General features: G+C 60.6%; 1 protein-coding gene and 2 long non-coding RNA genes across 4 annotated transcripts; 2 read left to right on the forward strand and 1 right to left on the reverse strand.

Moving 5' to 3' along the window:
- Positions 1 to 171: 171 nt before the first annotated feature.
- Positions 172 to 27,071, reverse strand: HIP1R (huntingtin interacting protein 1 related). The gene is made up of 33 exons (XM_055550520.1): positions 26,897 to 27,071; positions 12,427 to 12,490; positions 11,879 to 12,021; positions 11,568 to 11,624; positions 11,145 to 11,151; positions 10,511 to 10,584; positions 10,116 to 10,192; positions 9,815 to 9,876; positions 8,066 to 8,206; positions 7,302 to 7,359; positions 7,109 to 7,184; positions 6,806 to 6,946; positions 6,618 to 6,679; positions 6,333 to 6,405; positions 6,063 to 6,246; positions 5,886 to 5,974; positions 5,687 to 5,803; positions 5,490 to 5,591; positions 5,075 to 5,269; positions 4,699 to 4,846; positions 4,498 to 4,584; positions 4,079 to 4,186; positions 3,806 to 3,942; positions 3,469 to 3,579; positions 3,210 to 3,268; positions 2,928 to 2,958; positions 2,780 to 2,842; positions 2,303 to 2,403; positions 2,066 to 2,171; positions 1,845 to 1,968; positions 1,704 to 1,765; positions 1,386 to 1,589; positions 172 to 1,156 (listed from the first exon to the last, which is right to left on the reverse strand). Exons 1-33 carry the CDS (start codon positions 26,987 to 26,989, stop codon positions 1,112 to 1,114), a joined length of 3,201 nt encoding a protein of 1,066 aa, XP_055406495.1. The 5' UTR covers positions 26,990 to 27,071; the 3' UTR covers positions 172 to 1,111.
- LOC129630151 (uncharacterized) lies at positions 2,838 to 7,895 on the forward strand. The gene is made up of 3 exons (XR_008703561.1): positions 2,838 to 2,886; positions 6,544 to 6,705; positions 7,458 to 7,895. It is a non-coding gene; the product is annotated as an uncharacterized LOC129630151 (long non-coding RNA).
- LOC129630150 (uncharacterized) lies at positions 23,018 to 24,668 on the forward strand. Of its 2 annotated transcripts, XR_008703560.1 has the most exons (4): positions 23,018 to 23,379; positions 23,688 to 23,796; positions 24,026 to 24,106; positions 24,532 to 24,668. It is a non-coding gene; the product is annotated as an uncharacterized LOC129630150 (long non-coding RNA). The 2 variants fall into 2 exon arrangements; XR_008703559.1 differs by lacking the exon at positions 24,532 to 24,668 and having other exon boundaries at positions 24,026 to 24,160.
- Positions 27,072 to 27,856: the final 785 nt, after the last annotated feature.

Consider the following 27,856-nt stretch of genomic DNA (forward strand, 5'->3'; position numbering starts at 1 on the left):
TAGCCCTCCCCTTGGGAAACAAGCTGGACGCTTCTTGGCAGAAAAAGCACCAGAAGGCTTTCTGTAGCCCCTAGTGCTCCACTGTACAGACTTGGTGGGCCCCTTCTCCGCCGAGCGTCCTGGCTGCAGAGAGAAGCACCACCAGACGCGGCTCCTCAGGGGGCCAAGGGTGACAACAGTCAGTGCGTTTTATTGCCAGTAGGACCCTTCAACACAAGGAAATAACTACACGCAAAGACCCGGGGTCTCCCCCTTTCCCCGGAGGAGGGGGGCGGCAGGGGAGCACGCTCATCCAAACGCGCCCCTTCCCGGGGAGCAGGAGGTACTTTTGATCTGCAGAGTGGGCAGGCAGCTCCTGGCTTCTGGGCCTTGTGTGGTTGGAAGCCTCCCAGGGGTGGGGGCGGCAGAGGGAGGAAGGCGGTGGGCAAGGGGAGAGGGCTCCCGGGCAGGGCTGGCAGATCCGGGGAGTGAAGAACAGGAAGGAGGAGGGTCACCGCAGACTCCGGGAGGGTGGCAGCACCTGTGCCCGGTGGGCGCGGGGCCCGCCTCTCCCAGGTCAAGGTCACCTCCCTGTGCTCGGCGCACCCTAGGCGTCAGTGACGCCCTAGGGCGAGGCCCAGGGAGAAAGGGGCGAGACCCCATCCTGCTTTGCCTGGGGCCACACCAGTCATGTCTCCCTGGAGCCCACGCCCCAAGAGGGCTACAAACAAGTGACCTCTCACCCGTCCCCAGCAGCCAGCACAGACTGTGCCCTTCATCGCTAACCTCAGACCGCAGGTCCAGAGGGCAGGGAGTGGCCCTGCCTTCCGGTGTGCGGAACACAAACTCACAAAAGGTCTAGCTCAAAATACTCAAAACGCTCTGTGTATTTCCCGAAGAGCTGTGGCTCAGGCCGCCAGGGCCTAGCTGCTCTCAGCGGTCCCTGTTGCAGATAAACAGGCTCTTGTCCAGGAGGACAGCCTCAGTCAGTCCTGGGCGTGTGGTCAGCCCTCAGTGAGGGCTGGGGGCCAGGGGCTTGGGCCCCTGGGGGGCGGCCGGGCCTCTCGGAGGCGCCTCAGCCATGAGGCCCAGGTCTCCCGTCAGCCTCCCTGCCGGACCCCTTGCAGGGGGCTTAGTTCACGACTTGAGCTGCGTAGCTGCCATCCTTCTTCTCGAGCTGCAAGAGTCAAAGGTGAGGGGCTCAGTGGCCACGGCCGGGAGTGCAGGACACACCCTGGGTCAGGGCCCCCCGCACCTCCCGTGGGATGAGCTCTGGGCCCCTGCCATGCTCCCTGGGATGCCAGGCAATGTGTCTGCTCCCCCCCGGTCAGTGGTGTCTGACTGTCCCCAAGGGCCAGCACCCCAGGGCCCATCCCGTCACCCCCCCCCCCCCACCAGCTGGGCACCTGGTGGTCCTGCCTTGGGGCCACAGTGGGTTTCTGGGCCAAGGGCGGCTTCTTGGTCCCGCTGCGGGGGGCAGCGCTGGGCTGGCTGGGCTCCTCCTCGCCAGGTGCCCCCACGGCCCCGGCCAGCAGGTAGTGCTGCCTCCGCAGCTCCCCGAGGCGCACACGTTCCACCTCCAGCGTCTTCTCCAGCTCCAGGGCCCGCACCTGCAGCCCCGCACAGCAGCTCAGCAGGCTGGGCCTCGCCCCAGGGAGAGGGGACTGCACAGGAGCAGGGGGGGTGCAGAACAGGACAGGAAGGGGAGGTGGGAGGGCAGCTACCTGGGTCTCCATCTCCTGCTTCTTCAGCTTGATGAGGGAGAGGCCGGAGAAGTCCATGGTGTCTGCGGGCAGAGCGGGGTGGGTCAGTGTCTGCGTGCCTTCCCCACCCCCGCCCCGCCCCACGGGGACGCCAGTGCCCACCTCTGTCTTCGACCTGCTCCTGGCCCGACTTGGTGGAGGCCACCACGTTGGCGGCCATCTCGTTGACAGTGCGCGAGCACTCCTGCAGGCGACTCAGGTGGGGGCTGTGCTTGTCGGCCTTCACCTGGGGGCGTGGGTGGCGCGGGGATGGCTCAGGGACGGGCCCACCGCGTGCACCACCGCCCCGCGGTCTCCCTCCCGGGGAGGCCAAGGAACCTCACCTTGGAGGCCGCCACCAGCTGGGCCGTGCTGGCCGCGATCTCATGCGAGCAGACGATGAGCTCCTCGTACTTGCCCATGTGCAGCACCACCTTGTCTGCCGACTCCCTGGGGGCAGAACGGGTGGGGCCTGGGTCTCCGACCCCCTGGACAGCCAGGCACCCCCACGCCCCCTCCCCAAACCCTGAGCACCTCAACCCTGCCCCCTCCACCCCACCCCCAGACCTGGGGCAACATACACCAGTTGGGTGGCTCCCCAGCCCACCGCCTTGGAGGCAGAGATCAGGCCTTCCGTCCACCTCGAGTTCTTGGCATAAAATTCCTGCTGCGTGGCTGCCCCCTAGTGGTGACAGGAGGACAGGGTGGACCAGTCAAGGATGTCACCAGGAGGACACCAGATCCCCAGGGGCGAGCCCTTCTTCCTCTCCCCTCACCCAGCCACAGGGGCGCACCCCTGGGCTGTGGGTCCCAGGCACGCTGCAGGCCCTGGGGGAGGGCCTGCTGCCGCCATTCTGTACACTTCAGGAGTTTCACGCCCAAAAGGAGCCCTGGGGGGAATCTTAAACCACAGGGAGATTTGGGACAAAGAGGGCTCTGGGGTCAGGCCCCTTGCAGGAATCTGTCCTCGATGGCCCAGCTGTGCAGCCTGCCCACTAAGGAGTGGGCCCCACCTGGCCCAGCCAGGGATGCCCCATCCCACCAGCAGCCCAGCTCACCCTGCCACTCTCCACGATCTCCTTTTGCAGGCTGGTGGATGTTGTCACCAGGAGCCGGATGGCCTGCCAAGATCAAGACACAAGTCACCCTTGGGCGGCCCTGCCAGGTACAGAGCCCACCCAGCTTGGGTCTCAGCCGGCCACTCACCTTCATCAAATCCGTGCAGGAGTTGAGGATCCTGGGAGGAGCAGGAGGGACGGGGAACGAGTGAAAAGGGTCTGCACTGTGGCCCTGGAAGCCACGGGGAACCAGGGAGCTGCGGCCTCGTGGGCGCGCAGCAGGTGGGCCCACAGGGCAGGGTGTGCTCTGCCAGTTCCCAGCCCTTCTTACTGGAGGGCTAAGCAGTCAGAGGGATAGAACCCACCTCCCCAGATCCGGGAAAACTGAGGAACCCGCCCCGGGGAGACCGGGAGGCACAGTGGGGCTCACCTCTCGTTCACTTCCAGCTTCACCCCAGAGCTGGCATGGCGGGCCTGGTTCATCATGTCCTACACCCAACGACAAGAGCTTTGAGTGGGCTGGGAGGAGGGCAGCATGCAACGAAGGGGGACACTGGTGCTGGTCAGCCCCCACCACCTCATCAGTCACAGAGCCTCGGCCGCCCCCTCGCCTCTGACCTGCAGAGGCCATCTGGCCCTCCCGCAGAGGGAGGCGCACCCGGACTCCTGCCCCCACCCCCAGTCCTCACCTCAATCCTCCGCACGGCATCTTCGATGGCCGCAGATGTGGCTGCCATCTCCTTGTCCACCATAGCCCCGAGCTCCTCCTGACGCACGTCCAGGCTCTTGGGCTTCAGCTCCTGGGGGATGAGGCATCCGGGAGTCAGGCAGGGTGGATGGATTCTGCCCTGGCTGCCCCACAGAGCCTGGGGGCCAGACGGGCAGTGCTCTTTCCCCAACCTGTGCCCCGCAGTGGCAGGCCCTGCACTTGAGCCCCTGCTCAGCCCAAGCTGGAAGGAGATACGGAGAAACGGGACCCCGGCCCCACCGCCCTCCTCCTGGCCCACGCTCCGCTGCCCGCCTCACCTGGCCCAGCTGGAGGATGCCCTGCAGGGGGGTCCGCACCAGGCCAGGCCGGGCCTGCAGCAGGGCCTGCTGTTCCTGCAGCTGCCCCATGAGCTCCAGCGCCCGGGCCCCACACTCCCTGCAAGTGTCGATCAGGCCTGGGGTGGGGAAGAGGGCTGTAAGGGGGGAGCCCTGGACGACCCTGGCCCGGCCTGATGCCAGAACCTCTCTGCAGCCGCCCCCCTTCCCAGGTCCACAAGGACCACATGTGGCACGCGCCTGGGGCCCACTTACGGTCAGCAGGGTCGGTGGGGGCCAGGTGGGAGGTGGCGCTGCCATGGACGATGGTGTCCGCAGTCAGGTGCGAGAACCGGGTCAGGGCCGCCACGAGGCCGGAGGCGTCTGCTCGGGGGGACGACACACCCTAACACTGCTGCCTCGCAGCGAGGCCTGGTGCTGCCTCCCCGCCCAAGAGCCCCAAGGGCCCAGCAGCCCAGCTCCCAGAGCGCAGGGGGGAGCAGGGCAGGCCCAGGGCACGCAGCTACAAAGCAGCAGAGCAGGAACCAAACCGGGGTCTGTGGGACCCCAGGCCTGCAGGGTGGGTGGGCTCCAGGGTGTGGCTCCCTGAAGAGGCGGCCCACAGGTGGCAATGGCCGGTGGGCACCACGGCCTGCGGCCTCTGCCCTGTCCCATGCACTGTCCAGGGCACTCACCTGCTCTGGAGGTCAGGTACTGGGTGTGGCCCTTCTCCAGGGCGCTCACCGCGTCCAGGGCGGCCTGGGCCCTGCTCACTAGGTAGTCTGCCAGACAAGGAGGCCGGGTCAGGGGAGGGGCCTGGGCTGAGGCCCCAGCACGCAGCCCACCTCTCTCAGGGTGTAGGGCGGGAGGGACAGTGGGCAGGCGGGCGGCCCTACCTGGGGAGCTGGTGCAGCGCAGGTGCAGGGGGTCGTCCAGCTTGCCCACCGCATCCTGCAGGATGCGTTCAGCCTCCGCGGCAGTAGCCCGGAGCATCGCAAACTGCTCGTCCAGCAGCCTCTGCTGCAGCCCCTGCTCCTGAGACTCCTGGAGGGCGGGGGAGACAGAGGAGTGGTGGAGACCCCGGCCAGGTCAGCTAGCCAGGTGCCCCCTAAGACCCTCGCTGAGGAGGGGGCTCTGGAGAGAGGTCCTGCTCCACCCCTCAGTGCCTGGGCGGCTCCTGCCAGAGCAGGGCAGCCAGCTCAGTACTAAGAAGGGCTCCTGTCCCCAGGCGGCCATCACACAGGGAGGGCGAGTCCCGCTACCTTCTCCTACCTTGTCCGCCAGCCGCCCCTGCAGCTCGTCCCTCTCCCGGGAGACGCGCTGCCGCTCCTGGTTCAGTGCCTCCTCCTTCTCCCGAGCCAGGCTCTGGGCTGCCAGCAGGTCAGCCTCGCGCTGCTGCACGACCCTGCTCAGCTCGTCCCTGTCCACACTCAGCGCATCCAGCCTGGAGCTCAGTTCCGACCCACTCTGTGAACACCCAGTGTGTGAGTGGGCTGCCGGGTGCCTGCCCGCCCCATCCCTACCTGAATTCACAGTTCCTAGGGGCCCACAAGACTAGGGGGGAGGGACTGAGGGCTGAGCGAGGACCAGTTCCTGCTTCCCAAGTGTCCCCTGGTGCTCGTCCCAGCTGCACCCCAAACCAAGGGCCCCTCTGAACCCCATGCTCCTAGCTGGGGAGGCCCCACACCTGCTCCGTGCGGCTCAGCACCTCCTGCACGCGCACCAGCTCTCCCGCCTTGGCCTCCAGCTCCCTCTTGAGCTTCTCCAGCTGGTCACTCTGCTCCTCCAGCTGGACATGGTGGGACAGGATGTTACAGGGGGCAGTGGAGACGGGGGGTGGGGGGGTGCTCTGGGCATGGTGGGGGCGGGGGCTCCAAGACGCACCTTCATCTCTGACTCCCGCTTCACCTGCTCCACCTGGAAGGCCAGCTGCTCCTTCACCCGCGCCACCTCCTCCTGGCTCTGCTGCGTCACGGTCAGCTGCTTGGCCGTGTCCGCGTTCTGCACGGACAGACTGGACGGGTTCGGTTCAGGCTCCGCCACGCTCGGGGCTCCCCTCCCGCCTCTCTGTGTACCGGCCTACCTTCCTGAGCAGCTCGGCGTGCGTGTTGACAAGCTCGCTGTGCTTTTCCTTCAGCTTGTTGTAGCGTGCCTCTGTAGCGCTGGCCTTCTCTGCAGGGGCGTAAGAGGCCGTGGCCGTGACCCCCAACTCGGGATCAGCTCCCCCCATCTGCCCCACCCCCCGGCCCTGCCCACATACTCTCGGCCTCCTCGCGCAGCCCCTGGTTCCGCTCGCCCTCCACTTGGGCGGCGCGCAGCTGGGCCAGCTCATGGCGGAGCTGCTCGTTGTCCACCAGGGCCTTCTGCTTCTGCTTCCGCTGCTCCTCCAGCTCTGCCTCCAGTGCGTTCACCTGGCCCTTCAGCTGCGAGATGAACCGCTGGGCCTGGGCGGCGGGAGGGGCGCGGGTGTGGGTGTGGGGTCCGCAGGCCGGCCAGCCCCGGGTCCAGCCCCACTGCCCGCACCCCTCACCTCTAGCTTGATTTTGTCCAGCTCGCTGCGGAGCATCTCCACCTCCCGCTTCAAGGCCTCGATCTGGAGGTCCCTGGGGACAGAGGTCGGCGGGCCCTGACGCTCAAGCTCAGTCACGCAGGGCCCTTGGGGGACCGGGGCACAGCCCCCGGTCTTATCTTCAGTAGATTTGGGCATCTCCTGCTTGTGTCCCCCACCCGTGGTCTTTCAGGATCACAGCTCCCTGAAGGCTGTTGTTCCCCATCTCCACCGCCCTGCACTGCAGTGGGCTCCCCAGGCCCTCACCTGTCGTCCTTCACAGAGCCATTGGGGGGTCCAAAGGTCTGCTCGAAGAGGTCCGCCACCACCTGCCACGGGCAACAATGCTTGCTCGGTGAGTTCCGCCCCGCTCCCCCAGGAGACCGAGGGAGGGGGGAGGGAGGGAGGGAGGAGGGAGGGAGGGAGGGAGGAGGAAGGGAGGGGGCGCCGCTCACCGCTGGTTCCCCCGCGGGGGGCCCCGTGCTGATCTCAATGAGGTTCTCGGGTTCCTCGTCCTCGGGGGCCTCCTCGGGGATCACCACCACCGGCTTGATGTGCTCGGCCAGCGCCGAGGCCCGCAGGAAGTTGGGGGGTCCCTGCGGAGGCAGTGGGTGAAAGCTGCTGGGCGCTCCCCGCCCCAACAACCAGGAAGCCCCTCCCTCTGCCGACCCCCCAGCCACACGCCCCCCCAACCCCATCGCATCGCAGGGACAGGGAGGGCTGCAGCCCCGGCGGCGGCCACTGGAGGGCGCAGGTACCTCGGGCAGCCGGGGGATCTGGATGAGCCGCTTGAAGTAGAGCATGTCCGAGGCTCTGCGGAAGAAGTTCCTGAGGCTGCGGGAGGGAGGGAGGCAGATCATCAGGAGCCAGGACCCGGCCCGCAGCCCCAGCGCTGTGGCGAGAGCCGAGGAGCCCCGTTCTTGCCATCCTCAACCCCGCCCAGGCCGGTACCTGTGAAACTGTTCGTGGAACCGGTCCCTGTGACCTTGCAGGGTGTCCGCTGGGAGACCTGGGGGCAGCAAGGTTGGAGGGGCTTCCTCTCTGCTCACCGCTCTGAGACTTCAAAGGGCTCCCTCCCTGGCCCCTCCTTGCTCCTCCCCCTTCTAGAAACCATCGGAGACTAGAGACAAGACCTCCTGCCACCTGGTTGGGTCCCACCCACCATCAGGAGACCCCAGGAACCCCTGTGAGGGGGTCAGGCTTTCAACTGAGTGAGCGAAGGATGGGCGGAACCTCAAGCACAGCCCACTGCCCGCCAGGCTTTGCTGGGGCGTCAGGACTGGAGTCAGACGGCTGACGGTGGAGCAGCGCACAGACCCCTTCTGAACACTAAGGAGACACCACGGGACTCCCAGTGCTCCCCAGCGGCACAGGAGAGGCCCCACTGCAGCCTCCGGGGCCAGGCGGTCAAGGGAACTGCAAACATGTAAATCTCTGCAGCTCTCCCTGCTAAATCTTTGTTTTTGGAAAATAGTTATTTTTTTTTTCCATAACAAATGTTATTTCTATTAATGGGTAATGGGCTTATTACTCATTATATAAATAATATGTAAGCAATAAATAAATAATATATATAAATATATTTATAAATAATAAATGAGTATCTTAAAGATTGCTCAATTCCCATCCCTAACACAGGCTGTCCGCACAGGCCTCTGGGGCTTCAGCTGACCCTCAAGGCCGAGGCAGGCAGGGTTCAGGGCACGGGGACTCACAGGAGTGCAGCTTGAACATAAGCTTGACCGTGTAGTGGTAGAGGTGGCTGCAGTCCTGGATGACCTGGATGAGGGGGGCCAGGCGGCACTGGCCTGAGGACATCTGGGACACAGCGATGGCCGTGTTGAGCTGCCGGAAAACTGCAGAAAAGAGGGGCAGGAGGAGCCTGAACAGGGGACCCGGAGACACCAGTGTGGAGCCTACTCTGGTCACAGGAGTAGGGATGACCACGGTGAGGACAGCTGGCTGTCACCCGAAGACAGGGCAATGGCCTGGGTTACTGGCCTTGCCAGTCCTGCTGGGCAGTGGGACTCGACCCCAGCCTCTCGGCAACTGGCGCGCTCCTCGAGGCGAGGAGGGACCCCAGGCTCTGAAGCTGCCGCAGACTGAGGCCCAGCCCTCCCACCAATGAGGATGACAGCAAGGCGGGGGCACACGAACCCCAGCTCAGCTCGGCCAGCGACTCTCGTCTCCCGAGAGCCTCCAGGCAGTGGGCCCGAGGATCCGGGTGACTTCGACAGTCCTGTACCCACAGGCTCCCCCCTCACTCTGAATCTGAGAGACCTAAGGTTGCACAGACGTGGAACAGCCCAGGCTTGGCCAGTCTCATAGCAGCAGATTCAGGATGTGGTTCTGCAAACCCCAAGGGACCCCAAAACCTCACTTGATCCCGGGGTCAATCTTCCCTGCCCCTGAGAATCATCCTTTCATCCGATGGACCAAGCAGGAGGGAAAGAGACAGACGTACTGCTGCCCCAGGCCGGGCCCCTCTCTGGGGCAGGGAGAGACGTGAGTAGGTGACACCCAGGGCGGTCCACGGGGGACACTGTTCCAGACAGGGGCCCTACCCCGGGCCTACTCCCGCCTTGCCTGGGGTGGGGCCAACTGCAAGCCTCCAGGGTGACACGAGGACGCCCGGGAGGGAAGGGCCGCGGGGGAGGCACAGCACCTGCTCAAACCTTGATTCTTAGTTACGTGTCAGGCCAAGTGTTTTCCTTGTAAAAAAATCTAAATACACATAAAACACGACTTGGGGTTTTAAAACACAACTCAGTCACTTCTCATCTGGGGGGCGTTCAGGATGTTTCCGTTTGGGGCTGTTAGAAAGCTCAGGGTGGGGAACGCCCACTCCCCCTCAGGCTGTTTCTCCAGGAGATGCTGGCACGTGGGGTGGGGGTGCCCTCGGGGAGAGGCACACCTCCGGACAGCTGCCCCCAACACCAGACCACCCGGGCTCAGGGTCCAGACACCGGCGCCAGGAGGCTGCCCGGACCTACTCTTTCTAACTCCTGGCTTCCCCTTAAAAAGGCATCTGCCTCTCACTCTCCTATGGAGCGCACCGAGTCACCCACAAGTTGTCTCGAAGCTGCCACTCAAAACCGTCACCTCTGCAGCCCTGGTGGCGGTGTGGGGAGGTGGTGGGGGCTGAGATTTCCTGTCCTAAGGCTGTTGGGTTCCTGGGCAGGGAGAAGTGACTCAGAGGCCTTTCACGGCAGAGAATGGGTGGGACTGTCCCAAACTAACTGCCCTGGGTAGGAGGTGGTTGGAAACCTGAAGACATGGCTCCTGGGGTCCTCCAAGGCCTGCCCTCCCCTCTCCTACCTTGGGGCCAACAGAGCGGGGCTCCTTCTGCCAGACCTCGCCCTGGACATGCCCACCAGGGGCCTGGCATCCTGCAGGGGTGAAAAGGCCTCTCCTCCCTGCGCTTTGGAGCACCTGGAGGCCCCAGGGTCCCCCCGGCGGCTCACCTGATTCAGAGAGCTTCAGCTCGCAGTCCATGTAATCGAACATCTCCACGGTGAGCTGGAAGCTACAGGGGAAGGAGGAAGAGCTGGGTGGGAGGGGTGCGTGGCGCGCCCCCAGCCCCCCAGGCAGGAGGGATGCTCGTGGCTACACCCTCGCATGATACCCAGACGGCGGTCCTTCAGCCAAAACACCCAGTTCCACGTGAGCCCATCCCTTTAGCTTCAGCCTCATCTTCTGGGCACCCGTGACCTTCGGCCCTGGGACAGGGCACGACCCCCACCATGGGGGAGCCGGGGGACTCACATGTTGTTGACATCGGTCCCAGCCGCCTTCTCCAGCACCTCGTCTGTCACCTCCAGGCCCGCAGGAAACTGCGGGTGCTGTGGAGAGGACACCCCCATGCAACCTCAGCCCCCCTCGGCTCTGGCCCAGTGCCGCCTCCAGTCTCTGAGGGAGGGAGGGGCTGGAGCAGCAGCCCCCACCCCCCAGCCTGTGGAGCCACCACCCGCCCCGGGCACTGCCTGCAGACCCTGAGGTGGAGAGGATGCGAGGTCCAGCCAGAGCCCCACGCTGGGAGCCACCCCTAGGCCTTCTGACTTCCCTGCCGTCTGTCTGGAGTGTCCGACACCCCCCCCCCTTCCTTGATGTCGTGGCGGTGGAGCGGGGGGAAGAACCCCAGACTCCCCTGAGGAAGCTACCTTGAGGTGAAAGGAGATCTTGGTCAGCAAGAGTTTGGTGTAAATATTCACCAGCTGCCCGTATCGGTCGTGCCCGGGGTGAGGACGTGCCCGGGAACCCCTTGGGCCCAGCAAGGAAGCCAAGGCTGCAAGAAGCAAGGCCACGAGTGGGATGTCGGTCCTGCGCCCACCCACCCGGTCCCTTATTCATTCAACAAACACCGCTCAGCTCACCAGAGGTGGCTGACCTCCTTTCCCTGAAGAGTTTCTCTGCCAGCTCCCTCCCTGCCTATTGCTCTCTCCTTATCGGTCTTGCCAGAGAGACTCTTGTGACAAAAGAGCTCTTTGTCCAGGCAAGAGGCCAGTTCTGAGCCGGGACACTTTATTAAAATGCTGGTGGCAGCCAGGGAGCTACATTCCTATGGGTGTGTACACACACCCTCCCCACCACCTCCTCCCAACACCACGTCCCCCGTGGCCACAGCAGCTGGGCCCACGTCTGCAGATGGCACCAGGGACGCGTTTTCCTTCTAGGGGCCTCCCCACTGCAGGTTGGTCAGTTCCAGAGGCCCGCCCGGCCCCCTGCATGGCTGATGCAGCCCCAGCCATGCTCCTGGAGGACAAATAAGGCCAGGGGCCCTCTCTCTGCCTGGGGGATGCCCCTGATTCCTGATTGTGGAGCGGACCTAGAACACACGCTGCTGGGGGCTCTGAGACCTCACTGTGGATGAGAATCTTTGGGGAGCCTGCTGAAAACACAGATTCCCAAGATTCGACAGCTGCCAACGGTCCTGGGGGGCCTAGAGTCTGCACCCCTCACCTAGACTCAGTGTGGGGCACTCGACCTCCAGGGACTGAAGGGCTGAATTCTGGAGCTGGAGGGCCCACCAGCGGTGCGTCTGGGGCTTCCTGCGCCAGGTCTTAAGAACAAGGCTCAGGTTCAGGTACTGACGCTCTCCTCCCCAACCGCGGCCCCCGAGAACGTGGCTCTGACTCTGCTGGGAGGACACCACCACTGGGGCTCCGTTCCCCAGGCCCCGTGTGCCCCCAAGCCCCCGCGCCCGCTCCCCGCACCTACCCACAGGTCTCCGACCTCCCGAATGTTGCTCCGGTACCGCTGGCAGTCGTGTAGCACCTGCCTCGAGGCGGGGACAAAGGGGGAAGGATGAAGGAGCCAGTGCCTTCCAGGGGCAGGGCTGACACTTGCTCCCTCGAGGCGGGGCAGACGGAGGGCAGCGGCAGGACGGGCGGCCAGCCCAGAGCTGAGGGGCCCAGACTTGCGGACGGTCCCACACTCATTTCAGAGGACGCGGCTCGGCGGTGCTCGCGGGGGTGGGGGCGGCAGAAGGAGGGCCAGGGCCCCTGGACCAGCGGGTGGCAGCTACTCACATTGGGGTGCCCATCCCGGAGGACCTTGTGGAGCACGTGGCAGAACTTCCAGCTGAGGATGGCACTGCTGGGCAGCGGGAGCCCAATGGCGTAGGACCAGAAGGTGAAGGCCCCCTTCTCGTGGTGAGTGCCCAGGATGATGCCTGCCAGGTCAAGGCCAAGTGCACACGGCAGAGCCCCCAGTGTGGGTGAGGGCTCAGTGGGTGCAGCCAAGCAGGAGACTGACCACAGAGATGGGGGTGGCGGGCCACCAGCCCCCTCCCCGCCCCCCGCTGGCCCCCTACTGAGCACTATGGTTCTCAGCTAAGCAAGGCACGGTCGTGCCCCACGTCCCATGCCGGGCCCAACGGCCCAAGACAATAGGTGGCCTTCCCCAGGCGGGACTCAGAGTCTGGAAGGGGCCGAGCAAGGCTGGCACCAGGCCGTGGGGGCCACGCCTCATCGGGCTGTCCGCAGCGCCCGCTGCTCCCCACATCCATCTCCCCCATGCACGCCTCACACTCCCCACCTCCCCCAGGGGCCCAGAGGAAAGGCCGCAGGGAGGATACGCCGGGCATGCTTCTCCTTCACGGGGGCCTCCTGGGTGTTGATGGCTTTGCTGATGCTGATGGCCTGGGAGGGGACAGAGGAGACAGAGGTCAGAGACCCACCCGGCAGCCTTCCTGGGAGAGAGCAGCCAACGGAGGGGACACAAAGACACGATGGCTCCTTCCCGCTGGTTAGAGGCGAGGGCAGAGATGAGGGGAGAACGGAAATTCTCTGAGGGACTTCCCTGGTGGTCCAGTGGTGAAGAATCCACCTTCCAATGCCGGGGACGCAGGTTTGACCCCTGGCTGGGAACCAAGAGTCCCCACGCCACGGGGCAACTAAGCCTGCCCAATGCAACTCCTGAGCCTGAGAGCCACAAGGCGAGATCCTGCCCACCACAACTAAGACCCAACACAGTCAAAAATTAAATAAATATGATTTTAAAAAAAGAAATTCTCTAACCTAAGCAAACCAGACCACTCGGGACTTTTCTTTCACTTGATACGTGCAGCTCAAACTACAACTAACGCTCGATGCTGCCGCCACTGAGAGCATCTGGGGTCTGGGAAATAAGGCCAAGGGCCAGCTTGTGCTGCAGGAGAACAACTCTGATCTGAAAACTGCAGGCAGTTCCTTCTCCCCAGAAGGTGTGGCCCCCCGGGACCCTGGGGGCAAGGCCAGTCCCCTCCTGACAGCTTCCATGGGTCCCGCCTCTTGGAGAGACTGCTGTGGCCTGAGCCTCCAGGACTCCACCAGGAGATGCATGTCACCCCCACTTTACCCCGGGGCCTGGCCTAGAGAGATGAGGCCCCCACAGCCACTACGTGGAAAACCAGGATACACCAGGTCCCACAGCCTGTCTGTGTGCATCCTGGGTGGGTGAGTCCTGACTCAGCTCCCAGCCCCACTGACCCAAACAGTGACTGCAACCCACCAGGGGTGGCAGGAAGGGGAGGACCCACCTACACACGTGCTGCCCCCACTCAGGCTCCGAGCAAGGTGGCAGCCTCAGGTCCCCTCCCTCCTCCACCTGCTGGAGTCTTGACCCCCTGCGCACAACGCCTCCTCTTCCGAGAAGGCTTCCTGGATATGACTGTTCCCTCACCAAAGGCTCGGGGCACTGACTGTCACCCCCACCCCACTCACCCAGGAACCACCACTGGCCCTGGGCTTGCTCATGGATATGTTTTAATTCTCCACGTGGTGACAGGTCTTGTAAGCCTCTGTCCACCCACCTAGCCCTGAGCTTGTGGATCGAGTGAGAAGAGCTGCTGGTTGGTGGGAGGGTTGGATGGGGTCCCTGCCCAGTGTAGACACCTCTCCAGCTCAGCGATTCTCCCAAGTCCCCTACAAGTGCGGCCCCAGACCCCACGTGGCCTCAGCCGTCCAGGGAGCTCTCAAGGCTAGGCAAGGGGGTCCCTGCTCCCCCTGCAGCCCGGTCCTGCCCCGACTTGTCTGGAGCGGGCCCAGCTGTGATGGGAGCAAGACAGGATGGAGAGAGAACCCCTAGGGGCAGTGGGCGTTTCCTTTCTTTCTAACCCGGAGGCCACTCTGCTCTCCGTCTCTGGAGCGGGGGCAACAGGACCTGGCCCTGCCAGGCACGAGGCGATCTCACTCATCTGTGGTCCTGTTGTGACCGACTGGAGGCCTGCTCTGCTAGGAGAGCAACCCCAAGAGCCATGGCCGTGCTTTCTGCTCCGGCTCCCGGACCTGGGAGTGGCTGGGGCTGGGCCGGCTGGGCCCCTCACGCCCACCCCAGCCAGGCCGGCTGACCTCCTTTCACACACAGCACCCATTGTGGCTGTTCTTGGGGGCTCGGGGAGAGCTGGGCAGCGGCACACAGCACCCTGGGCCCTGGGGGGCGGCTCCCCCGGCATCAAGGGCCAGGCTGGAGGTGCGGCTCTGGCCTCACTGTGGACCAGGGTCCTGAGAGGACACAGGCTGGTTCTGGCTCCCCTTACGTGAGAAGCCTTGGCGAGCCAGACACGGAAGGCTCCCTAGCCATCTGTTCTGTGTTTGCTGGTCCTCTGCCAGCTCAGCCTCCCTGAGGCCCAGGCGCCTGCCCGCGTTCCACAGGCATCAACTGTGAGAGGAGCCGGCCCGGGTGTACTGCTGCCTGCTGGCCAACATCACGCCCCATCAGGCAGAGAACTCAGCCCACAGAGGCTGAGGACGGAGATCAACAACCAGCAACGCCTGGGCACTCCCCTGCGCCAGGTCCAGGCAACACGCTCCCAATGGACATGAGCCCACTTTCCTGATGAGGAAACTGAGGCTCCAAGAGCTTGGGTATCTGTACAGCTAATAAGGGCACAGACAGGTCTGGCTGTGTCCTTAACGATCCTGTGGTCCAGCTCCCAGGCCCCTCCTTCCAGCACAGGCAGAGAGCTGGCAGGGCGGGCACACCAGCCCGTAAGGTGGGAGTGGGCCCATCTCTGGGGTGTGTAACCCCATCCCCCAGCTACCCTAACACTTGAGCTGGCTCTGACGACTGCCACCTGGCCTGCAAGACCATGGGCCAGCGCAGAGGAGGGCCACACGTGCAAAGCAGGCTGCCCCGAAGGCTGGGGGACACCAAAATGTCACCTGCAGTCAGGCTCAGCAGGCGCCCTGCCCTCCCGCTGTCCTGGGGCCGACCCCAGACCCCCTTCCTCCTGGAGGCCAGCCCCCTGCCCCCCTTCCCCCAGCCTGCAGCAGCGACCCACCCTGCCCAAGTGGGCCGGCTGGGGCCCAGCAGGAGAGCCGGGAGCTGGGCCCACCTCCCCGCCCTCCCGCAGCGTCAGTCCAGATGTAAGCACCCTCTCATGGCTGGGCCTGGACCCCCAGGAAGCGCACCCGGACTTTCCTCTGGGGAGTCCACTTCCTCCCACTGTTTCAGTCTCCCCTGATTTACGCTTCTCCACGCACTCAGCATCCCTGACAGTGTCCTTACTCACCCCCCACCCCCTTCCCCCAAGTCCATGTCAGTGCCCTGGGGTGCACATGGACGGTTTCCAGAGGCAGCGAGGGAGGCTCTGGGGACCCAGCGAGATGTGGGTGACTCAGGCCCGCGGCACAGTCTGGGCACCAGGCCCCTCCTGTCCCCCCATAAGCCCCGCCTCCTGGTGCCGCCCGCTCCCTGCGCCACCGGCTGCGGGAACAGGGTCCCTCCCGGAGGGAACAGGCCCCGTTATGTGCAGCGGCAGATGTGTGGGCTGGGAAGTCTCCCAAGGAGGCACAGTGCTCACACAGAGGGAGTCTGTGGACGCTCACAGGCCTGCTGTTCCTGCCAGGCGCGGCAGCCAAGCCCCGTCCCAGGACAGGACAGCAGGCCCCGGGGTGCCCATCGCCTCCCTAGACTGTCCTGCATGTGCCGCAGAATCGGGGGGTGGGGAACACCGGGGTTCCTCTCCTCAGCCCAGGAATCTGTGCCGGCCGACTCCGCCATGGCTCTGCTCCCGGGCTTCCAGTCCAGGGCGGCTCTGACTACGACACCCGGTCCTGCCCACACAGCACGGCGTCCTCCACCAGCCCCCCAGTGCCTGTGGGGAGACCAAGGGGTGGGGGGCAGTCAGAGGGACACCGGGGACTGAAAGAGGCTGCCTTCCGCCCTGATCCAACAAGCGGGGCAGTTCTGCCAACAGAGTATAATCTCTCAGGACGGGCAGGATCAACTGCCATGGAGAGAGCCTTTCCCTCCGGGAGACAGCAGAAACTTCAAGCAGAATGGGTTGATTAGGAGCCTGGGTGTGGAGACCGGCTTCCCAGGTGGCACAAGTGATAAAGAACCCGCCTGCCAATGCAGGAGACATGGGTTCAATCCGTAAGTCAGGAAGATCCCCTGGAGAAGGAAAACAGCAACCCATTCCAGTATCCTGGAGAATCCCATGGACAGAGGAGCCTGATGGGCTACATACAGTCCATGGGGTCGCAAAGAGTTGGACATGACTGAGTTACTAATACTTTCACTTTTTCACTGGGTGTGGAGATAGAAGAGCCCAAACTGAAGAGAGGGTCCAGGGAGGGGGCGGGGATTGGCAAGGGGCAGGTGGCGACCGTCCTGGGGGTCTGTTTATCTGACTTCCCACTCAATCTTTGAGTGGCTGGGGATGATGGGGGCGGGGGGTGCGTGGCAGGGGAGGGCAGGGAGCAGCTGTGCCCACTTCTGAACCAGGCTGGGAGAGCAGGACAAGAGCAGGAACGGTGGGTCTGTGAGACCCCCAGATATGCCGGGTGATGGTAGGGGGACTCCGGGGGAAGGAGCTGAGGGGGTTCTGCAGAGACAGGGGAGGGCAGGCAGAGGTGGACCCTGAGGCTGGGTGACTACACCACGTCCCGAGCATTCAGACCACGGCTGCTCCTTCTCTGCTGGAGAACTCCAAGCCTAGGCCCACGGACCTCCTCGTGGCAAGGGGCCTGCCCCTCTGGACAGGGAGGACCAGGCTGAGGGCTGGGAGGCCTCCAGCAGGCTCTGGAGATGCACTTGGAATCGCTGGCCCCAGGGAAGCTGGCAGGAGGCATACTTCATGCTGAAGGGCCAGAGAGCTGGCCTCAATAAATGACTAATAAAATTATTTTTATCAAGTTCAGCCATGTGCCAGGCACCGTGCCGAGCGTCTTACCAGCATTATCTCATTTAGTCTCCTGAGTAACCCTGGAAGCAGGTGGATGAAGAAATCAGAGCTCGAGAAGGTTAAGTCAATTGCTCAAGGTCATAATGAGGAAACGCAGCCCCAGCACCCACACCCCACTGGGCACTACTCCAGGCGCTGTCCCCCCAGACAAGCCTCCCGTGACCCTCCCCACTAACCCAGGGCGAGCAGTCCCCAGGGTGGCCGGGTAGCACCGGGACCCAGGCTGTTGGCTCTGCAGACAGTCCCCTTAGACACCACCGGTCCTGGGTCTCACAGCAGGAGGGGCTGGGGGGCTGGGGGCCCGCACGTCCTTCAGGCCCCTCTGTCCCACTGCAGGGACCTGGGTCCCCAGACCTGCTGTCACCCAGGGAGGACCTGGCCTGACCCCAAGTCATCATGCGGATTCCGGATCCAGATTTGTGCAAACCACAGGGAATAACAGCAACTGGGCGGTGGCAAGGAGCTGGGGGGGGGTCTCCCAAGGCTCCCCATTCCTGTGGGCAAGGAAGGTTGCCTGACTTCATTTTGGCTCCCTCCGGCTCCTCCTGGGGCGGCTCCTGTCTGGCCGCCGAGCTGGGGACCTCTAGGAAGGCCTCTTATGTGGGCTCCACTGGGTCTGTGGGACCCCAGGACACACCTGCCCTGCTTCCAGGAACAGTCTCGTTCTTGTTTGTCAAATAAAACCCCGTCTGGTGCCAGCAGAGGCCTGGGAGTCAAGCCCGGGGCGACAATCCCAGGACCAGGGTGGACAGAGCCTCCAGGGGCGCTTGGCCCTGGATGGGTGACCCCCAGGAACACAGAGGGAGCATCTCTGTGCAGTCAGGAGGGCACCCGGTGAGGTGGGGCGGGGAGTGGGGAGTAGACCCCACAGGTGATATTCCCCAAGGCTTGCCACCTGGGCACCTGCTGTGGACTCGAGACAGAAGTTAAGACCTCCTGCCCGCCCCATCGCCATGGGACTGCACACCAGGCAGAGGGCGCCCAGGGAGCACCTCAGGGGAGCACGGTCACCGAGTATGCAACTGCTCACAGAGCCACTGTTCTGGAAACCGCAGCAAGGGGTCAGAGCCCAGTGACCGCAGAGGCTGCAGCCCTGACTGTTCTCTGTGAGGTCTGACCTCCCAGCCAGGCTATGGGGCCTCTGCACAGCAGAGGAATGCAGACTCGGGGAGACCCCTTCCCCAGGAGCCCACGTGCATGGGGACAAATACAGGTCGGCTCTCCTGGCTCCACCACGGCCACCCACGGCACCCTGGCCCGGAGACCCCAGGCCCGCGCACCCCGACTCACTGGGGAACCTTCACTTTAGAAACCTCCTCTTCCCATCTGGGAAGCAGGAATAAAAAACCCTTGGGTCTTGGAGGACACAAACACATACGAAGATGTAGGACATCTTCGTGGGAGGGGTGGGACATCTTGCTCTGTTCTAGCCACACTGCTTTCCTTCTGGTCCTCAAACAGGGCAAGTCTGGTCCCACCCCCAGGCCCAGCGGCGCTTCTGGGGTCACCCTGCTCTGCTCTAAGACGCCCCTCCCAGGAATTTTCCTCCAAGCCCCCTCTCTAGAGCAGCCCCCTCCTCCACACAGAGAGCACTCTCTCGGTCACTTTCACCCAGGGTACTTATTCTCTGAAACCATGTGTTAATCATTTATTCTACCTCCCAGCCCTGAACTTGAACTTGGCATGAGGAACCTGGCTGGTCTTGCTTGCTCCCTGCTGTACCTCTAGTCCTCAAACCCGTGGTCAATAAATCTTTATTGGATGAGTGAAAGGGTGAAAACTTGAATGAACAAAAACTCTTTCAAAATTAAGTGCTGGTTAAATTCAGGGTAGTGTGTGTGTCTCTTTCTCCAGCTAATGATTTAACCACTAAATACCAAAGGCAACTATAAAACCATTTCTATTTTTAAAACCAACCCTGAAATGAATCAGACTTAATCTTCCTCGTCCTGTTATCTTGACACTTCATGGTAGCACTTGGCAGGGACCAAAAAAAAAAAAAAAAACGTCCTTCAAAGAGCTGGGGCACAGGGGCTGGCAGAGAGGTGGGTTATCCTGCTTTAGTGTTTCCAAAGAGCAAAGAGAGACCGCATTCAAATGCTTTTGCCACCTCGATGGCCACTGATGAAGCAAACACAGGATTTCTGTAGCCAGACAGGCGGCTGGATGTTGTCATAGGCAAAGCGGTGGGAACTCGGGGTCAGAGGTCGGCAGCTTGGTCATTTCAGCAGATGGGAAGTCTGTAGAGCGACACCGTCCTGCCCATTCAACCGTCTTTTCCCTCCACTCCCGCCCCCCAGTCCCCGCTTGGTCCGAGCCCCTCAATCATTTGACCTTATGAAACTGGATAGGGGAGGGGAGGGCATGAGCCCCAGGCGGGCTCCTCCCATTCCCCAGGATGAGGCTCAGTGGGGGTGGGCACTGCCACTTCCCCGCCCCCCACCACCACCCCTGGGCTCTGCAGGTGACACATGAGGAGGAAGTGGTACAGGAGGATGTGGTCTGAGTCCCGCCTCCAGGACGGACAGGGAGCCAGACCCGGGGCAGGTTCCTTCCTGGGTCCTGCTGACATCACTCCCCAGACCTGTCTGGCCCACAATCTAGGAGGCTGAGTCACTCTGGCGGGAGAACCTATTGCAACTTGAGATTTGTGTTTGTTTCAGCAGGAGGAAAAACAACCCCGCCTCTACTAAACTTTTCTCCAAGGGCTCAGTCTTTCCCCGCAGTGGGTGGCAGGGCCTTTTAGGCTTCACCAAGCAGCAGCAGCATCAAAGAAGGGAGACCCACGGGTCCCCAGGGCACCCATTCATTTGGCGCACACTCGCCAATTGGGTCCTGAGCCAGGCACTCCTGGGTGCCAGGACACAGGAGGAGTCAAGGGTGTCCTGCCTGAGGACCCTGGGGTTCAGGGGATGGTGCTTAGGGGCTGGGAGGGAGGCTATACGATCTCTCCTCCTCGAGTGACTCTGGATCCAAACACATGCCCAGCCTCAGGTCCACCCACTCCTGCTGGTTTGGCTGCAGGGTTTTGGGAGACGGGGAAGCAAATGGGGATAGCATCGCGAGAACTAGGGCAGCACAGGAAGGCTTTGCAAACAAGGTGATATTTGAGTCCACCCTGGAGCCAGGTGGAGCGGGGGAAGGGTACTGCTGTTGGCCTGGCTGGCAGAGGCGCTCCTGGCAAACGCTCTCTGGGACCCAGCTCAGGTTAGCTGGCTGGGTTTCCCTGCGCTCCCCCCCCTACCTCCCGCCCCACTGCCCCAGCCAAGCAGGCCTAGACTCGATTCCAAAGAGTTTCCACCTCGAGCAGCTGGACTCAGTGCCCAGGCGGGTTTCATTCACAAACGGGACGCTGACCTGGGGGCAAGGTCAGGAGGGCAGGCCTTTCTGCCAAGAAGTCCCAGCTGGCCTCCCCCAACCTCTCTGGGGGGTCCCCCTGGGGCATCTTCCAGGGCACAGCGTCACCCAGGAACAGGGCCTGACATACCTGAGAAGGTGGCACCGCAGGATCGCCCTGCCAGGAATGGGCGGCTCCCTACCTTCTGTGGCAGCCCTCCCTGACCGCCCCAGCTCCCCACTTACAGAGGCTCATCTGGGGACACAGGGACAGAAGCCAGGAGGGCGCTACTTCTATTTCTTTGGTCTAGCCTGCGTTCCCACGCACAGCCTAATGGCCAACAGCTGCTCGGTCGAGCACCGGCTCTGCACCAGGCGCTGGGGCGTCCCACAAAGCCTCACACCTACTCCATGACTCGGGCGCTAGGATTAGCTCCATTTTGCAGATGGGGTGACTGAGGCACAGAGCCCCCCTGCCCATCTCCCACCTCCTTTACCAAAGTGAACACCCTCAGAAGAGACACATCCCAGGGCACCAGAACCAAGCCAACAGTCAGTCAGTGGTCCCTCATGAACGCATGGGAGAAACGCACAGCAAAGGTGGGAAGAGGGTGGAGAAGGATGAGCAACCGCAGCCTCACCCCAGCCTGGACCAAGAGGTCACAAGACACATGGGGAGCCCAGGGGGATTCTGGGGGGAAAAACGCAGGAACCCGGAAGTCAGCAGCTGTCCTGAGCATCACCAAGCGGGCTGATGGGGCAGGACCAGGTGGAGGGTGTCTCAGGGGCATGAAACAGCAGTGCCATTGGAAGGAAGGGCACGGCTCACCACCCCCCACCCACCCCAGCTGGCCCACCCCTGGGGGCCGGGGAGGAAGACCACTGCTGCTAGGGCTGCTCAGGTGTGGCTTTGCGGGCAGCATCCCAGGGGGTTGTGAGCCGGGTTTTGAGCCGGGTTGGTTCTCCCTTCCTTTTCAGAAAACCTCGGGCTCACCTCTCGTTAGCCTTTCAATCAGCCTACGCTGGGTGCCAGGCCCCTTCCTTTGCCCCAGCCTTCCGGGAGCCGACAGACGTGGGTGGAACTGGGGGCTTTCTGACTTCCACCATATGGTTGAGGTTTCCTCCTAGACTCGGAGGTAGGGGAACTTTTTTAAAATAAACATTTAAATGAGGCCCAGAAAGGGGTTGGTGACTTACAGTGTTGTAATACCACAGTATCTATAAGGAATACGGAAGACGGAAAGGGAGCACGTATAATTATTTACAACAGCCAAGGCATGGAAACAACGTATCCATCAACAGGTGGATGGATAAAGATGCGGCACATATACACAATGGAATATAACACAGCCACTAAAAGAATGAGTCACGCCATTTGCAGCAACACAGAGGGACCTAGAAATGATCATACTAAGTGAAATGAGTCAGAAAGAGTAAGACCCTATGATATCACTTCTATGTGGAATCTAAAATATGACACAAGTGAATTCATCAACACAACAAAAACAGACTTACAACATAGAGAACAGATTTGTGATTGCCAAGGGGGTGGGTGACCAGGGGACGGAAGGACTCGGAGTCTGGGGTTAGCAGATGCAAACTATTACACGCCGGATGGATAAACAACAAGGTCCTTCCGTATAGCACAGGGAACTGTATTCCTGCGATAAACCATAGTGGAGAAGAATATGAAAAGACTATATGTATAACTGAGTCACTTTGCTGTACAACAGAAATTAGACATTGTAAATCAACTATAAAATGTTTTTTAAAAGGGAGAGTGTGTAAGTCTGCCTGCCCGGCGGAGACGGGTGATGACACTCACGCGTAGGCAAGTCAGGACAGAGGAAATCGGAAGTCCAAAAGACTACTGCCAATTTGGGAACGGCCTTCAAACCAGAAATTCAAGTGAAGTGCCCAAACACCTGTCCGTGTGCTGGGGCTTGCCTTTGATTCTGAGGTTCTACAGAATTCCTGGCTAGGGAACTTTAATAGACCATGTGCGCAGGACTCCAATCCAAGTCAAATCACTCCCAGTCACCAGGATTTAGACACTGACAAGTGTAAAAACGCCCCCAGGTGATTCTAACACCCGGTCAACCAATCCAGTAGCTGCCGGCCAAGTTACCGAGCACCTGAAATGTGAGCCCAAATTGAGATGTGCTGAATCAAACACAAAACGAGTCTGAAGACTCAGGAGGAGGAAAAGAATGTAAAATACCCCATTCATAATTTCCACAGTGATTACGTGCTGGGATCGTTATATTTTGGATGTGCGTGCTCAGGCGTGTCTGACTCTTTGTGGCCCCATGGACTGCAGCCCGCCAGTCTTCTCTGTCCATGGGATTATCCAGGCACGAGTTCTGGAGCGGGCTCTCATTCCCTTCTTCAGGGGATCTTCCCGACCCAGGGATCAATCCCTTGTCCCCTGCACTGCAGGCAGATTCTTTACCGCTGAGCCACTGGGGAAGCCCCGTAGTTTGGATACACTGGGCTAAATAAAATATACGATGAAAATTAATTTCACCTGCTTATGTCTTTAGGGTGGCTAAGTAATCTAAACGTGATACAGGTGGCTCCTATTCTGTCTCTATTGGACAAGCCAGGGTGAGAAGCCCTAAGTGTCAATAAATGTTAATCTTTGTAAGATTTCATTTCCACAGAGGCAGTATGTCACTGACCTGAAAAATTGAACGTATGAACAGTTTACCGCCTGCTGCTCCCCCTCCACAGCTCCCACCCCTCCCAGAAAGCCCCTAACTCCTGACCCTCCCACCCAGGCGTGATGCTCTTCTTCCCCCGCCGGCACGGCTCACTGAGCAGGGGGGCCCCTCTCTCGTCCTGACCTTAAAGAAGCTTTGGGGCTCTGATTCCATTTCCTGCACGGGAAACAGAGGCCCAGACAGCCAATGTGCTCATAGACAAGGAAGAGAACAAGCTTAGGGTTTAGCATTTCTAGGACTCCCATCTGCTGAGCCATCACCCATGCTAGGCCTCAAAGATGGGTCTCCTCGCTAGTGGAAGGTCTGAAATAGTTCTCAAATTGTAAAGCTTTTCGGGGAGGTGGGGGCAGGGAGAAAGAAGGCTATTGCTGACCACTTGCAGAGCTCCATACTACATGTTTCGCGTTTTGATGGTATTTGCTGAATATTCCTCCTGTTAACAAATGACCACAGTGGGCTCAGTGGTTTAAAACAACACAAACATATCATCTTACAGTTCTGGAGGTCAGAAGTCCAAAATGGATCTTAGGGGCTGAAATCAAGATGCCTGCAGGGCTGCGTTTCTTTCTAGAAGTTTTGTGAAAAAATCCATTTCTTGGCCTTTTTCAGCTTCTAGAGGACACTCACATTCCTTCAGCTTTAAAGCCAGCAATGTCCCACGGCGTCCCCCTCACCGCACATCACCCTGACCTCCTCGTGACCTCTTCCACATTTAAAGGTACTGTAATTACACTGGGACCACCTGGCTAACCCAGGCCATGCCCCCTATTTTTAAGGTCCTCTGATTAGCATTTTTCTTACCCAGGACTGCTAAGATATTCACGGGTTCCAGGAATTAGGACATGGACATCTTTGGTGTGGGGCGGGGGGCCTCTTTAGCCCACCCCATCGTTTCTAGACCTTGAAACAGCCCAAGGAAGTAGATGGAATTTTTTCTATTTTTACAGGGAACAGGAGTTCAGCACCCTGCCCAGGGACACAGGTGCACCAACTTTCGGTGATATCGCACCACCTTCGAAACAAGACAGGTGATTTTCATGTTCAGAACACGGGTACGCTGTATCCCAGTGTTCTGTACTCAGAACACTACAACAACAAAACGCCAGTGCAGTTTTGTCCCTTCCATTTTAAAAAGGGGCTTTATCACCAAAGGGACCATAAAGTCTTGGGGAAGAATAGACCAGCTTTCTGCACAGCGCCCTGGGGATTAATATACAGGCACTCACGCACTGACATCACGTAACAACCACGAGTACCCGCAACGTGAAGGATGCAAGACTGCCCTCCCTCCACTTTCCTGACCCGGGCAGGGTTAGAAACCCTTTTGCAAAACAGGGTGTGGTCAGTCACATTTTTCCTCTTCTTGACCCATAAGGCCAGGAGGAATAGCGAGGCTGGCAGGACAGTGGGGACACATGTTCTAAGGAAGCCAAAATGCCCCTCTGATATACAGGGTGCTGTGGTCAACGAGGAGACCCGGACAGTGCATTGCGAAGGCAAGGAGTGTTTGAGGGCTGGATGCACTATTTTCTGTTCAGAAGGAGACCTGTAAGCAGCAGCTTCGGCTCTCCATGTCCTTTCCTCCAATGGGGCCCGGCTGGCAGCTCACTAGATATTTCTGGGAGCGAGCTAATTAAATATTAACCATGCACAAAACCTTATTCCTGCATCTCTCAATAAGTCATTCTGAAGACAAATCTGGACACTGAACCTGAACTCCCATCTTTCCAGAAAAAAAAAAAAAAGAGCCCTGGAATGGGTAAAGCCTATGAGATTCACCTATTAGAAAGAATTATTCATTGTAAGTAACACTCTCAGCCTCTGAGAAAAAACCAAGCAGCAAGAACAAAACACCCTCTTGTTTACCAAACCAACCATCAAAATATGCGGTGCTGTATCGGGAACTCTCTTTGACATTCGGGAAGCTTGCCCTTGATTTATCACAATTTAAGAGTAAGATCAATGAACTCAGCCCTTTAATTTCATCTCTTCTATGTAGCAATCCGGCCTCTCTAAACCTTCTCAAAAGCGTGAAAGAAACTAAAAATCTGAGACTGAATAACATCTGACAACATCCAGATTCTCTCTGCCAATTAAATTTTTCTCCCCATCCTGCAAATTCCTGGCACAGTTAATTATGCATTAATGACTTTAAATTAAATGCCACGTTTGTTTTTATGATGGGCTATCTGGGCTGAAAATATACCAGGGGCCGGATGGTGATGATCACAAGGATAAATTAATAATTTGTGGCTAGGCTTTCCTAGAGCCAAGGTTTTATTATCATTTTCCTTGTTAATCTCAAGCACAAAGGTTAGCTGTTTCCTCTGCATTTTCTCTTACTTCAAAGCGAAAGTTGTTGTAGGTTGCATGTACTAACTTGATTTGAAAGACACCTCAGAAGTTGTTGCTCCTACAGGGAGAACCTTGCTAATAATGGCAGACACAAATGTCACCACCTGGCTTCAGACAGGGGTAAGTTCCGTCCTTCTAGCTCCTTTCTTTTTCTGGCCTACCCTTGGAGGATCTTAGTCCTCCAACTAGGGATGGAACCCCTGCCCCTAGCATGCAGGGCACAGTCTTAACCACTGGACCGCCAGGGAAGTCCACGGCTTATCTCTAAAGAAAAACTTTCTGTTGTGTCAGTCCTGGTTGACTTACTTTGGCAAATAAACAAGTAAGTTCCCCCCACCCCCACCCAGGCAGAACACCACCTCAGTGTTGGTAAAATAAAAAGGAACAGAAAACCAGAAACAGCAACGCCCTCATCAGTGTGGTCTCAGCCCTCGTCAGTGTGGTCTCAGCAGGAACACACGGACAAATACACACCCCCTGTCATTGTTTCATTGTTAAAATAACCTTCCCGGGATAGGCCACCCTCAGGAAGAGATGCCTGAGCGTGGGAAGTGCAGGAAGGGAACCCTAGGAAGTTTCTGTCTGTCAGGCGCCGGCATTTAATAAGGGGGTGTGAACCTGTTTATATGTGGGCCAATGGCTCGGGCAAACAAGTCTGGCTACATACGTGAAACTTTTCGCCAAGCAGATAATAAGATATTGTGCGGCCCTGGAAAACAACTCAGGAGGAAAGGAAGCACTGAGTTTCCTTGAAGGAAATGCATTGCTTCTCCGAAGAGGGGGCATTCTTTTAAGGCGTGGAAAAAGGTGGCCGGAGCCCGGGAGGGGAGGCGCTCAGGGTGGAGAAATCCACTCGGGCCAACCCGGGCTGGACGCACCCGGGCCCGGGACGTACCTTGACCCACCTGGCCCACCGCGGCGTCTCGGCCCCCTCCAGCTGGATCCCCTCCCGCCACCTGGGCTCCCGGCCACCTCGGTCCCCACCCGCCTCAGTCTCTGGACACTTTGGTGCTCTGGCCATCTGAGGTGTCCAGCCGCCTCTCGGCCCCTGGGCACCCGAGGTCCCCGGCCGCCTCTCGGTCCCTGGACACCGCTGTCCCCTAGCCATCTCGGCCCCCGACCGTATCTCAGTCCCTGAATACCTGGCCGGTTCCCGGGCCACCTGGGCCCCTCAGTTGCATCTCAGTCCCCGGCGGCATCTCAGTCCCGGCCACCCCAGCCCCCCGCGCCGCCTCCGGCCCGGGCGCCGGCGCGCGCTTCCGGTTCACCTGCGTCCGGGGCGGCGGAGGCCGGGGATCTGGGGTGGCCGTGACCGAGATGCAGCCAGGGGAATACAGGCGGCCGGGAGAGAGGGGCCTGGGGCACCCCGGGGACGGGCGCAGGCCGGGCTCGAGGGACGTGTGTGAGGGGAAGGGGAGAGGGCGCAGTCCGCCAGCCCGCCCGCCCGCGGCCCCGCCGCTCGCCTGGGTCTTGTCGAACTGCTCGCGCTCGGCCTCCAGGCTGTGGCCAGGCCTGCGGTTCAGCACCCGCGCCGGCACGTTCTTGATGCTGTTCATCCTGCCGCCGCCTGCGCTCCCTGGCCGGGCTCCGCGCGACTGAGCGACCCAGGCGGGCCGCCCAAGCCTAGGCACCGCGAGGCCGCCCACCGCACGGCAACGCCCGCCCTTCGGGGGAGGAGCTTTGCTGTCGCCCCGCCCAGGCACCGCCCCCTTCCCCGCCCCGCCCCGGTGGGGTGCGCTGGCCCAGGCCTCGGCGCCTGGGGCCCCCAGCCCCTCCACGCCTCACGTGTACGAGCAGAAACACCCGTCTCTCCTCTGTCTGCACACACAGCCTCCTCCCCGACTCATTGAGCCCTGTCCGCACCAGGCCAAGATCTGGTTAACTGGAGAAAACCTGGCCTCAATGAAACCTGACCAAGGAGAGCACATCTAGACACTTTTTCTTTCGTTTTAAACAGGCCTCTATTACTTTTACGGAGAAGGCAATGGCACCCCACTCCAGTACTCTTGCCTGGAAAATCCCATGGACAGAGGAGCCTGGTGGGCTGCAGTCCATGGGGTCGTTAAGAGTCGGGCACGACTGAGCGACTTCGCTTTCACTTTTCACTTTCCCGCATTGGAGAAGGAAATGGCAATCCACTCCAGTGTTCTTGCCTGGAGAATCCCAGGGACAGAGGAGCCTAGTGGGCTGCTGTCTATGGGGTCGCACAGAGTCGGACACGACTGAAGCGACTTAGCAGCAGCAGCAGCACCTATTACTTTTATGTGCCGATTCAGTTCAGTCGCTCAGTCGTCTCCGACTCTTTGCGACCTTACGGACTGCAGCACGCCAGGCCACCCTGTCCTTCAACTCCCGGAGTTTACTCAAACTCATGTCCATTAAGTCGGTGATGCCATCCAACCATCTCATCCTCTGTCATCTCC

This window comes from Bubalus kerabau, chromosome 16 (assembly GCF_029407905.1).
Source record: "Bubalus kerabau isolate K-KA32 ecotype Philippines breed swamp buffalo chromosome 16, PCC_UOA_SB_1v2, whole genome shotgun sequence".
Taxonomy (NCBI): domain Eukaryota; kingdom Metazoa; phylum Chordata; class Mammalia; order Artiodactyla; family Bovidae; genus Bubalus; species Bubalus kerabau.